This window comes from Typopeltis vanoorti, chromosome 24 (genome assembly GCF_054136105.1).
Source record: "Typopeltis vanoorti isolate ZY-2024b chromosome 24, IOZ_Tvanoo_1.0, whole genome shotgun sequence".
Lineage (NCBI taxonomy): Eukaryota > Metazoa > Arthropoda > Arachnida > Uropygi > Thelyphonidae > Typopeltis > Typopeltis vanoorti.
In genome coordinates, this window is record NC_143572.1 from 61,603,018 (window position 1) to 61,617,008 (window position 13,991).

The window sequence follows — 13,991 nt, forward strand, 5'->3', positions numbered from 1 at the left end:
GATGCCCTGAGTTTTGATATACTTTCTTCCTTTCCAGGACTTTTTTTAACTTCACTCCACCATGAAGTTGACATTTGACCTTGTTGCAAACAATCTCATCACAAGTATCCTTGGATGAATCAGTTTTTCACTAAAACTCCAAAAGGTTCTTGTTTTCAAATTCCATTTTTTTTATTGAATAATATTTATATAGTTGTCTACAGTTTGTTTACTCTAAAATTGCTTGACTTAAATTCATTTTAAAATGTTCTTATACACATTTCTTTTCAATATGATATTCGTTTTTATCCTGCACAAAACCAAATGATCACTTTCTGTTTAATATCCCTGTCAACAATAACATAGTGAATGAGACTTTATTTCTTGTCTTCTTCTCTCCATATGAATTTGTGCACACATTTATGTTGGAACATGGTGTAAGCAGTGATTAATCCTTCTCCCAAACAGAAATCTAGCATATATGCACTTACCATTATTATTCACTTTGCCTTTTTCTCCAAATTCTTCCAAAACATTTCTATATGGTAATTCATTTCCTATTGGGTAATTCCATTTGTGTTCTTCTAAATGGATGGTTGTTGATCTATCTGTCTGTCCGAAGTTAGCCAGCTTGCAGGAACAGGATGCTTTATATACTCCAGGCACTGAGAAAGGAGGGAGCTGATCTTTGGTAGAATGGATAAAGGCAGCTAGCTGTTCTATCCCATTCTACCAAAGATTAGCTCTCCTCTCCACTTAGTGCTTGTAACATATAAAGTACCCTGTTCCTGCAAGCTAACTAACTTTGCACAGACAGGTAGATCAGTAACCATCCATTTAGAAGAACACAAATCATACATCTGTAATCACGACTATGGTCAATCAATCTGGCCTTGCAGACCATGTTTTGGATACAATCCACAGGATCTTCTGGAGAATAACAACCATGCTCCACCATAGTATATTCAAAAAAGAAAGACTGTTTTTAGAATATGCAGCACCACTCAGAAATCAACCAAATTTAAATAAATACAGTTGCATAAAACTTCCCAAAATTTTGGGAAACATTAATTATTCAGTCCCACTTTTCATCCTAGGCCACTACAAATTTTTATCTAGGTGGTGCACCCTTTATCGGCAGATAAAGGGTGCACCACCTAGATAAAACTTTAAAGTCACCCACGTGTTTCACTTAGTATTGTGTTGTATTTGAGTGTGGGTTACAAGAGTTATTTGTAATCCCTGAAGGTGTCTCAATGACTGATTCAAAATATTGGAAGCATTAAAATTAGTTTTTAATCCTTTCCTAGTGCTGTAAATATTCCATTAAACGTCCAACAAGAAAGGGATATGGCAACTCTCCATCTGATTGTGGTCTGGTTAAGGGATGATATATATCAAGAATTCTCTGAGTAGATGTTTTGTTATATCTATTAGTAGTCATGGTGATTTTTATTTTTAGTTTGTTCTGCAGAAGGGATTATATAGAGACCTAATCACAGGAATGCTTTGGCATTGTAGTGTTTGCCAGGAGCAACAGTGGCAGGATATTTTACCAGTTATTGAAATGGCACATTATAAATTCACTTAATTACAAATTTGCCAAGGGTGTTAACTGGATAGAGGAGATGTGTCAGTGATAGTTTTGATAATGCTTATCTTTGGTCTTTATTTATGGTCTTCCTAAAATGTACAAAGATGATTATCTGTTGCATCCTATAGTTTGATTGCCTTGCTAAATATCTTTCTAGTCTCCTTTGCAAATTTTATGGTAGACTCTTGATCTTACATTTAAAATAGCACTGATTTCAAAGATAAAATTAAGGAGTTATTCACTACTTCAAGAAAACTCTTCATTACTTACAAGATTTCCCAGAAGATATTAACTTATTTAAATTTGTGATCATTGAAGGAATAGGCAACTTTTTAGCACCACATTCCTTTCCTCGAACTTGCAGAACAAATGGAAAAGTACCACATGGACATAATTGGCATAACTGAGACAAAGAAGACAAAAACACAATTGATCTTATTAAATAATAAGTATATGATGTTATTTTAGGGCAGTAATGATCCAAGAAAGGAATAAATAGTGATAGCATTCAACATTGGACATGAAGATAAACTTCGTGATCGAAAGGAAGTTTCAAGTACATTTATGTGGAGCAAATTTCGAAATAGGGAATGGACAATGAAACTTGTTTGTGCCTCTGTTCCCAGAGAATGGTCTCCTAAGGAAGAAGTGGAGGAGTTTTTCTAATTACTCACAAGAATAGTGAGTAATTAGAGTAAGCAGCTGACATGAAGAAAATGGAACAAGTGATCCTTGTTGGAGATCTAAATAACAGAGTAGGGAATAAATCCCACAAAACATATAGGAACATTTTAGGAAAATTTGGAAAAAAGGACAAAGCTAATAATAATGCTAAGTATCTGCTGGATTTCTGCTCAGGATACAGACTAGTCATTACCACACCATGTTCTAACATAAGGATGTGCACAAATTCATGTGGAGAGAAGACAAAAGAAATAAAAGCCTCATTGACTATGTCATTGTTGATAGTGATATCTTTATGCTGATTCAGGATACATGTACAGAGGATTTGAATTTGTAAGTGACCATCACTTAGTTCTAAGTAGGATACAAATAAATATTACATTTAAAAGAACAGTATGTAAGAATGTTTTAAATTTAAAAAGCATTAAAGTTGAGCAACTTTTGCACTTAAACTATAGATTCACCTACGCATACATTATTAAATTAAAAATGAAACACTTTGAAAAAAGAACCAAATCTTAGAGTCTCAGTGGCAAACTCTGAAGACAACATTGACTGATTCAGCTAGGGAGGTATTTGGTGAAGTTGTCTGCAAGGATAGAAAAATAACACTACCACCATGGTGGCGACAAGATGTTAAAGAAGCAGTCTTGGACTCTTTGCTTTCAGTATGAAAAAGCATATTCTTTGCAAATAACTCAGCAGATGCCTTAAATGAATACATAGAAAAATGTAAGAGAGATAAGCTGTGTGTAAAGTAGCTTAACAAAAGTCATGGGTAGATTTCAGTAAAAATATAGAAAATAAATCTCAGGAAGGTGGCAAAATGTCTATTGAAAAAACTTGGAAATGGAGGGAAAAATACACTAGAAGGAATCAGAGATAAAGGTGATGTGAAAACTGAAGATAAGGATGTCCTAGATGTCTGGAGAAATTACGTTGGGAGACTTTAAAACAGAACAATAGTAGAAAATTTTCAAGAGGAATACATATCAATATTTGATAGAAAAAGCCATCAAAAAACTGGAAATGTGGAAAGGCTGCTGGAGTAGATGATATTTGACCAGAAATGGTCAAATATGGAGATATAAATGTTTTGCAATGGCTGCACTTGCATAATTCAGTGGGCCTGGTCAGAAATTTAAATTCCAGATAATTGGAGTAGGGCTCTCATAGTTCTCATCTATTTTTTAATTTAATTTTATTTATTTATTTTTTTAAAGGAATAGTATTGAATGTGATAATTACAGAAGAGTTTCTCTACTAAGTGCTACTCCAGGTAAGATTTATGCAAGCATACTTGAAGAGGTTGAGAAAAATTGTAGAATAGAAACTTGGAGAAGAACAAGTTGGGTTCAGGCCAAGTAGACATCATTTTACCACAAATAACTGAGAAATCATGGAAATATGAGAGGGATCTGTACTTAAGTTTTATTGGTCTGGAAAAGACATACAAGGTACTCAGGGAAATGCTTTTCACAACACTACAATTATGTGGGATAAATGGAACATTGTATGGAGCCATACATAGTCTATATTTAAGTTTTAGAAGATGGTTTGATGTAAAATCAGGGGTAAGACAAGGATGTATATTAGCATTATTGAAACAAAGTGGAACTAATTCTGTTGTTAGAATCGGAGATATCAAACTTAGCTATTTGCTTTAACTAGATGATATTGTACTTCTAAACAGATGACTTGCAAGTCTCTAAGATTCTCCATTAAAATTGAACATCTGTAACAAATTTGGCAATAAAAAGACCAAACTATGAAAATAGGCAGGAACATCAATACCTTGTATGGAATAAGAGAGAAACTAGCAGTATACAAGATGGTGTTCAAACTAGTTATGGATCTGAGAGTTGCATTAGAAAGAAAGCACTTGATCAAAGACTAGAGACCACAGATATAAGAGTTCTAAGAAAAATCAAAAGGGTGTACAGATGGCATCAATGGTAGAATCATATTAAAAATGAAGATATTAGAAAGGAACATTGTTAAAATTTAGGAATATGCGAGCAGATCTAATCTAAGGTGGTATGGCCACTTTAACAGAATGGGTGAGGAAATGTAAGTAGAACAGTCATTTGATGCCAAGATGGCTGGAAAGAGACCCAGAGGAAGACCAAGGTCTAGTTTGATTGATTCAATCAGAAGTCCCCTAGAAGAATGAAATGTTAGATAATGACAATATTGGAGTGCTGACAAGTAATACTCATTTGGAGGAAAATTGTTGATTAATAGGAGATTAATAATAATGTGAAGGTAATCATGTAGTGCTATTGTAGTAGTGGATACATATCAGGAAATTGATTATGGATGGAATCTTTGCAGTATAGTCACTGATTGAATTACTACAATTTTTAAATAAAATAAATTCCATGCAGAACTAACAAGTTCACCCTTCAACGTGAACCAAGCAGCCCTCCTTTTCTTGAAGCTTGAATAACCTTCACTTCCATGAGTAACATATAATTTTTTGCCTTTTGGCATCCATCTTCACATCATCCATATGCATTACAAAACTCTTGTACACTGAATTCATCTGTTCTGTTCAATCCTTGCTCTTGGAAGAACTTAAGACATAAATAGATGATTGCTGATGTTCAGAGAATCCTCACTAAAAATCACCTCTCATCCAGACCACAATCATATTGAAAAGAGTTACTGTACCTTAAAGAGACATCAGGGTGTGAATAGCATGGGTTCTTTGTAGCTTTAATCTATACACTACCTTCAAATTATTTTGTAAACTTTTCTACCTTTCACATAACAAATTATCTCCTCTTTCCTTACATGGTGTATATCTACAATACCTTGTTTGTGTCTTGTTTTGGTCTTGCCAAAGTAAGACAGCTGATACAAACAAGGCAATTCTACTGAGATTTCAAGAACATCATGATTACATGAAATCTGATGAATCTTGCCTCACTTCCAGTGTCACTGAGACTAGTCATATTGTTTGCCAGAAGCAGACTAGGATATTCCAGGAAGTTTAAATTTCTCCCTTCGTGGAGATGCAAAACTTTATATTACTGTGAGAACCTCAATCATTTAGACCTGGGAATTAATCACTATTAAATGGTTTTTAATAATATATAAAATATCCTTGTATTAGTTTATCATCTCTCTCATATAATTGTGAAATGCATGCTGTGTGAAAGACATCCTTAACTGAATATTTTACTGTTTCCTTTTATACTTTCTCTAGCTGATGTTATTTTAATACGTAATGATATATTAGAAGCAGTATTTTTTTTAAACCATTATTGATTTGTGTGCATGCAGTGATTGAATGAATACAGAGAAATCATGTCAATAAGCTGTACTGATAGCTTCTGTTAATGGCCATTACTTCTTTATTAGCAAATGTTTAGAGCAGTGATGAAGGAATGATCTCACTTCATTTGTTTAATATTTTCTTAGAAATGACTAAATTCAAAGTAAAAGAACCAAGAATAATAATAATAGCCAGAAATATTGATCTCATTAAATATGCACATGACTTCTTTATCTTGGACAAGATAAAGAAGTCATGTGCAATTGGAAAATAAAATGCCATATTAAATGATACAAGTAAAAATTTTTAGAAATTAGAATTAACCATAAGAAGATGAATAAAGGTAAATGAGAAAATAGGTAGAGAAACAGAACACTTGTCTATAAACATAGTTACTTGCTCTAGAAATGCATATATTGGAGAAGTTAACCTTAAACGCAGAAACATTCAGGCACTGACTTAATATAGGCTGGATGAATAGATTAAACAGAATATGAAAAAAAAAAAATTGATATTCTGCTAAAACCAGGAAACTCAACCCAAAAGAGAATCAAACAGAAATTTGATGTGAAATGGTTTTTTTAGCATGGCTCCCATCCACAAAGTTTTTTAAACCTTAAAGCACATTTGCAGTGGGTTGGCTAAGGATTTTTTCTAATTATAATTTAATTTAAAATTTAAAACTTATTTAATTATAATTTATAATTAAATGATTTATATAATAACTTATGTATTATAAGTAATTATAATTAATTCATTATAACTTGTACTTATTTTATTATTTATTATTTTTTATTATTATGCATTTTTTATTTATTTTTAGTTTCATAGCACAGTTTTTTTCTTTACAACAGGAATCCCTGCTTTAAAGATCAAACATGGAATTTTATCAACCCACTGAATTTTGGATTAAGGAAGCCTAACACCCTGTAGTAAAGAGGAGATGAGTTAGTTATTATTGACATAGAAGTTGTGGACTGGGTGACCACTTGCTACCCTCCATTATTAGAAAGCTGCTTACTATGCTGAAAACCAAGACTTGGTATGGCTACTTCAAGAAGAACATCACATCATACCAAAATTTACCTTTTCAACTGCATCTTTTAAAGGTGTATGGTGTTAGCAGAGTTATTAAACTGTGTGGACCCTCTCAGGCTGATTTTAAGATACTCTCTTTGTGTGCCTTGCTGGGAACACTGGCAGCATGGAGGATTTACCAGAGAATAACTTCTCGAATCCCCCAGGTCTGCAGTTGGATAGCACTGGATATTGTTGGGGCCTAGACCTCTTCTGGTCCTACATGTGGGACCATAGTATGTAGCACTGTTTCAGTATAAAGTTAGAAAATGAAAATGTCTCTAATAAGTAGGATGGTGGTCTTACACCTGGCAATGAAATTTATCTCCCACCTTAAAGATGTTCTCAAATATCCATGCATATGGCAAGATTCAAAACCCTCGGACTGTTGTTTAGAGAACATATGTGCTAACTACTTAACCAATCAGGCCAGTGCTTAAAAAGGTTAAATAAAATAAATTGTGTTGAACACCAAACCGATCACCAAATTTAAAATTATTTAAAACATGAAGCAGATTTTAAAATACTCATGTACTGCATCAAAGGTGGTTTAAATATATGTTCAATGGATACTCTATCAGTAGTTGCTTTCAGGTGTTTTGAATAAAACACCCAAAGAAAAACATTTTGAGCATGACAGAGAACTAGTTGGATACAGTTCCTGAAGGAAGAGAAAGAACCAAGTTGTAGGAGAATGACAAATGAACAAGGGAGTATTTGTTCAAAGTGACTTAACTCATTGGCAGACAACTGTACTATCTCTTTTTGTTAATACTTTGAGAAAAAAAATTACTTCACTTTTTTATACATAGATAAAATGTTGGTTTTGACCTTAAAATTGGTCATACTTGGATATTTAGACTTATTTGAGCTAATATATTAAGATAGCTGTACTGTTATGGGCTGTTCATTTTTCTTATTTTTATTTATCTTATTTTGCTGTCTCTCATCCCTGCTATTTTGTATGTTATTGCAACAGCAATTGATAAATACAGGTAAGCCTCGTATAATGTGGTACTTATACAACGCAGTTTCACACGGTCTACAAATTGTAGTATTCCTTGTTGAACGCAGTGCTTATGCAGTACATGAATTTAAATCTATATGGGGAAATAGATTTAAATGAGGAGGAACTGGTACAATTAATGGTACAATTAATAGATGACGTCGAACTAAATGGGTGGGAAAGTTCTTCCGAAGATTCTGATTGTGATGAATCCGTTGAAGATTTCATTTTAAAGAAATTAGCAGAAGGATTGAACTTGGCAAGAAAGTTATTTTATGGATAATGATCTCTCAATGGAGCGTTCCGGAAAATTCACGAGACAATTGGATATTTGTTTAGCTCCGTATTATGAACTTAATAAAAAATTGCAATTAATAAGCAAGGTCTTATTACTGACTTCTTGATAACTAAATCAGCTTAAGTATGCAATGAGAATTATACAAATGATATCCAAGAGATTTCAAGTGATGATGACGTCCAGCAACTTGTAAATAAAGAACATTTAAGAAATGTTAGTTTTGAAGAGAGTGATGACGATTAAAATATGCACTCTTTATTTTATTTTGCCTAAAACATTTATGCATTATATGCAATGAAGTTTAAGTACGATTTATATTTTTTTATAATTTTATGCTATGTATTTGTTTCATAGTTTATATGTTTTATTAACTTACATGAATTACCTGAGTTAAATAAAAATATACTTTTGTTGGATATGTCATTGATTATATAATCTTTAAAAAAAAAAACACACACAATTTCTGAACATAACCCTACTTTTTTTATGTGATCTGAGTCTTGCATAACGCGATTTATATAGCTCAGCATTTCTGTGGAACCTAACATCCGTGTTATAAGAGGGTTACCTATATTATTATTCTATCATAAATTTAATTTATTGAATCCTCTAAAATTAGTAGTTATTTTGTATCTTTTTCAAATGATCTCTAACTAATAAGAGACTTCCTTAGCTATGAAAATTGTTAAATATTCAGCTTTGTTGTGTGTTATATATACATATCAATTGCCTTCTAGCAAGTTGAAAAGCGAAATGGATGGATTAATGTTGGTGATTTGCAAGGAGCTGTACACTTCAAAATAGGTGAGAAAGTTTTCTTATTTTGTGTGTAGTATTTCTTACAGTTTTCAGTCTTGATTTCAATTGGTACATCCAAATTCATTTACTGCTAATTTCACCAGTAAAATTTTCACTGCTTTTTTATGGTATTTTCAAAGAAATTGATAAAACATCATATTTATATCTAATTTATTTTGGCTAGTTAATAATTAGCTTAATTACACGGACACATAATTTAAAAGTATAATTTATATTCAATCATGACATTGTAAGACGTAGTTATTTTCCAAAGCTGTACACTTCTACATGATGTGCTCTTTTCTCTACTTTTGTTATAATGTATTATCGTGCTACACTGGGGTAGACTCAAAACCAGGTGTAGTTGGGCTGTACCCTGAAATTATGTGGACGTTTCCTGTTTGTTAACTTGGTTAACTTTGGTCAATAAAGACTTAGTTTTATCACATCTTTCTCTCTCTCTCTCTCTCTAACAGGATTCAAATATAGGTCTTTCTAATGAGATGTTATTGAAAAAAAAATATTGTATCATATAGATCATTAAAAAAAATAAATAAAGTAATGAAATTTTAACAGTTTGATTCTTATCACCTGATGTCGAGCCCATCAGTCTGTTTATTCATCACCTGAAACAACACAGAAAATATCATTTGATCTTCACATTATCTAACTCTTAGCTTATTCACATTACCACTGTATCATAGGTTTACATATTATTTCATAGGTTTACAACCTTGCATTCATCATGCATATAGAAAAAAAGTATTAAAAAAACCTAACATGAATACATATAGTGATAATTGTTTTCTTATATATCTAGTTCAAAATGGTCCTGACTAAATGTGAGCCTTTCTCTAATATAAATCTGAATTTGGCACACACACAAAAACTTCAAGTGAACAACAGTGTCATCAGTTACACCATCACTGTATACTCACATTTATTAGAGTTTTGTCATTCCCTTTTCCTTATTGTAGCAAATTGCAATCTTCACTAATATTCATTATATTTGACATGCAGTTTTGCATATTAGGCTTTATATTGGTGTTTCACTTTGTAAATTTTAAGAATAAATTATATCAACAAGACATAGCTGAGTCTATAATATTAATCTATAGGATTTTCTAAGCTAGTTTTTCCCCTGCCTCAGTGTGATGACTATTTCTTACTGTCCATTATCTGTCACTCTTTCCCTTTCTCTCGTCTACATATATAAGTAGGCTGCTCTTCAACGAAGCTTAGTCAGAAGGAAAGATTTGATCCAAACTCTTCAAATGACAGATAAGTATAAAGGATGTCTAACACTAGACAATGAAATTCATCTACTGCCTAAAGATATTTACAACATCTATTATACAGATTTCAACCCATAGTCTGTTGGTTGGATAGCAGAGACACACACAGTTAAGCATAACTATATCGAAAGCAAACTAGGTACATATCTTTCAAATATCAGTATTAAAAGGAAATTTGGATGCAACACACAAAACCAATCACAGAGAATGTAGCTCCAGCAGGTTTATGATGCAATGAGCATCTTGAACAGGTACTTTCTCTACTGTGGATCCCTTCACATAGTCTGAAATACATTATGGCTAATTAATAATGGAAATGCTGATGTTAATTATTTTTATTTGTAGAATTTTTGGCTGTTTTATAGCATTATTAATAGCATGACAATATCAATACTATTACAGGAAAACAATTAAATAAAAGAGAACATCAGTTCAATTGAAAGGGCATGATATTACATGCACTATTGGCTGCAGGAGAATAGCTCTATTTGTATTAATAGATATCCAAAAATAAATTATGCTACAATAAATTAGTTAATAAAATATTTCATCATTATCGTCATCATCAAATTCCTGTACCCTCAAGGGGTGTACAGCTATAAAATATTTTTAAATATAAAATTAATTAATTATGATTTATGGAACACATGAATGGTGAGTATTAGTTAGTATAACTTCCCAAAATTGAAAAGTTTAAGGCAATTGTTTTTGTTAAGATTTGGATTGTGAATATGTGCTTTGCAGCTTTCTTTGTAGTCTTTCCAGAAGAAAATAAAAAAATTAAAAAAAAATGTAAAACTGTTTTTGTTCCAAAGAATAGGAATCCTGTGTTTTGTAGATAATGCGTGGTTTGCTAAACCAGATTTATTTGGTTCTTTAAGTGAAATATTTTCTTGATGTTTTTCCAGATGAATTTCTGCAGAATGAAATATATATGCTTGCCTAACTTGCAAATAATTGACATCAAAATGATTGTTTTTCACATGTTATCAAAGTTTGAAAGGTTAGATGTCACATACCCCACTGTTACCAATGTAACTTACTGCATATTAACTGAACCATTGTTTCAAGGATTTCAAAAGTGATCAAGGATTTGTCAATCTAGAAGACTGCAAAATGTGGGATGTATTTCTAGTGAGTTAAAAGGAGAAACTTTTTAAATTGCCAGAAATTATATAAGAATGTTTAGTAGTTTAAAAATTTCCTTTTCTTTGAAAATGATTTCCATCTAAATGTTTTACTGTGCATGTGTACAAACAAAAGTGCATGAGTTTGAATTACATGTTTTCAATTGTGAATAAGTAACTGCAAACATGAACTATATTAATATAACTTCTGTATGGTGGATGTATCAATTAAAAAGCTTGGGAATTGAATCAATTCATGCTATCAAAGAAGGAAGTAAAAGTTAATGAAACTTAGTAGAATGATCTTAGTGTTTCTACATCTTATTTTCTGGACAGATTGTCTTTATTATAACAGCCAAAACATATCCTGCAAAAACACTGAAATTGTTGCAGTATATTTCATTAATTTATTTTCGTCACTGCTATATAATGAATTAATTAAATGAAACCCAAGTTGGTGGCTCCATGAAATAAAGCTTTTCTTTATTCATACTTTCATCTCACTTCCAAATATTCTACAAAACTTGAATAAAAATCTGACAATTCATTCAGTTTCCCTTATTATTCCTATCATTATACATAGTAACAGTTGAGATGTGTTTACTAGCACTTAATCTCATTTATTTTATTTCCTTGAAACTGATATTGTTACTGCAATATCAGTTTCTTAATGTGCTGCCCCTCCACTATATATGGAGGGGTAACACATTAAGAAAAATATTTCAAAACCTGCTGCATTTTTTGGTTTTTACAATAAAATGCATTGCTCACTCTTGCAATAGGTTATTGCATGCACACACACACACACGCACACACATATAAACACAATTATACTATTGTTTTTTTTATATATGTGCATTGCAATAATTTTGCTATTGCAAGAATGAGCAATGCATTTTTAAAAATTCACAATATATGAGGTGCAAGCCCAAAAGTTTGGAGAATTTTATTTAAAAAAAAAAAAAAAAACTCGCCCTAACTCCTAGTCTCCACTATGTTATTCGAAGTAGTCACCTTGGGTGCTGGGTGTTTCTATGATTCCATGCATCCCTGGAAGTCCTCAAGTGTGACTGTGAGCACTGTTCTGTGATCCTGACTAGATCTCCTCAGTTGTGTCAAAACAATGCCCTTTCAGCCATAATATTTCATCTTGAGGAACAGAAAAGGTCATGGAGATGGGGAATGACTGTCATGTGTTTTTGGAAGTCATAATTGCAGATGATCACATTGATGGAGAACCCAGTTGTTCTTGTCTGGATGTTTGTGCCAAATGCTCCCCTTTAGCTGCTTCTCAACCTCACAGTAAAGCTTGTCATTGACAGTTTGAATTGGGGGGGGGCTTTATTTACATTGCCTTGGGTGTCCAAAAAAAAGATCAACATTGATCACATTGCTACTACAAACTTGATCTACTTTTTGCTACAGAATTTAGTATCTTCCACTGCACTGATAACTGCTTTGTCTCAGCAGTTTTTAGTTTGAAGTAAAATTTGATGCGGATTCCTTAAAATCTTCTATTTTAGTTGGAGAAGAAAATCGCTGAGCCATTAAAGCACAACATTACAAAAATGCATGTAACTCAAGAATGCAGCTTGTCGACTTTTGGCATACTGATTCGCAAAGGTACTGCTCATTCCCTTATAGCATCAAAGGGCCATACTACAATGGTTTACATGCACTATTCAAATTTCCCAAACTTTTAGGTAGCACCTCATATAGATGGCATGCTTGCTAATACTCCAGGTTAAAATCAGTCATAATTTTAGTACACAGGTAAGTAATTTAATTAGTGCTAAAAAATTCATACATAGCATAAGTTTGAATGCTGTGTGAACTTCATAGTTACTTCATTAACTTTGCTCAGCCAATGAGTAGATAATTTGCATTGTTTAAATCAGTTAAACTTCCGATATTTAGTGTACTTCGGTAGTTTCCATGTGTTTTGCCAGAATTTCCTAGAAAGTTATTTTTGTGTTGTTTGAAGAATTCTTGATATTGTATGCAATATACCTCGAGGTAATTTCTTAAATTGTTGGAAGAGAGCAATTTTGAATAGTGATAGTGTTCAATAAGAGTTTTCTTGGTAACAAAGATCATACGATTGCTTGTTTAGTCAAGGTCATGTTTTGTCTCGAACGTGTGATTTGTATGTTGAGCATTTTAAGAGCATTTAATTTCTATAAAATTCAATAAGATAATAGTTGAAGCACATTAAATGAAACTATTATTTGCTGGTACTGCAGATTTGTAAGATTTCTGAATTTTAAAAATTGATGTACAGGTATCTCTTGATTAATGCAATTAATTAATCCCTCGATGTTACTGCATATATCAGAATCATGTTAATGAAATATAATAATCAATGGTAAAAATTACAATTCGTCCATGATTGATTACTGTATTAATAATTCGTTTTATATGGTACTCTTTTAGGAAAGATAAAAAAAAGAATGCAAAGTAAATGTTTAATAAATGTTTGTACCTACGTTAGTTACTGCAATTTTTTATCAAAAAAGTTATCAAGAGTTTTAGTTTTTTTCTTATCAGCATAAATTCTATGATAACAAACAAAATGACTCTCTAAACCTCGACAAACAAGCATTCTTCGATTAACATCTAGATCCATATCCATTACTTGCTGCTTAAGTGATTCTAAACTGCGAAATATTCCATCCAGTTCTTTGACTGTTATCTCCTTTGGAACCTCATTTTCACATTTCATTTGTTCGTTGTCTTCATATGCATATTGTTGTTCAATTTTATGAAGATTGTTGTCACTGAAATCTTTTGAATTTGAATCCAGTAATTATTTAACATTTTCTGCATCAACACCATCAAAACCAAGGTCTTCAC

The 13,991-nt window shown here is 32.1% G+C and overlaps 1 protein-coding gene across 5 annotated transcripts in view; it reads left to right on the plus strand.

Moving 5' to 3' along the window:
- Positions 1-13,991, plus strand: part of msn (serine/threonine-protein kinase msn) — a 566,215-nt gene that overhangs the window by 422,667 nt on the left and 129,557 nt on the right. For all 5 annotated transcript variants that reach the window (XM_090413541.1, XM_090413543.1, XM_090413544.1 and 2 more), the window contains one exon: positions 8,656-8,722. In XM_090413541.1, the coding sequence (XP_090269667.1) occupies positions 8,656-8,722 (67 nt within the window). The remainder of the gene's footprint in view (positions 1-8,655; positions 8,723-13,991) is intronic.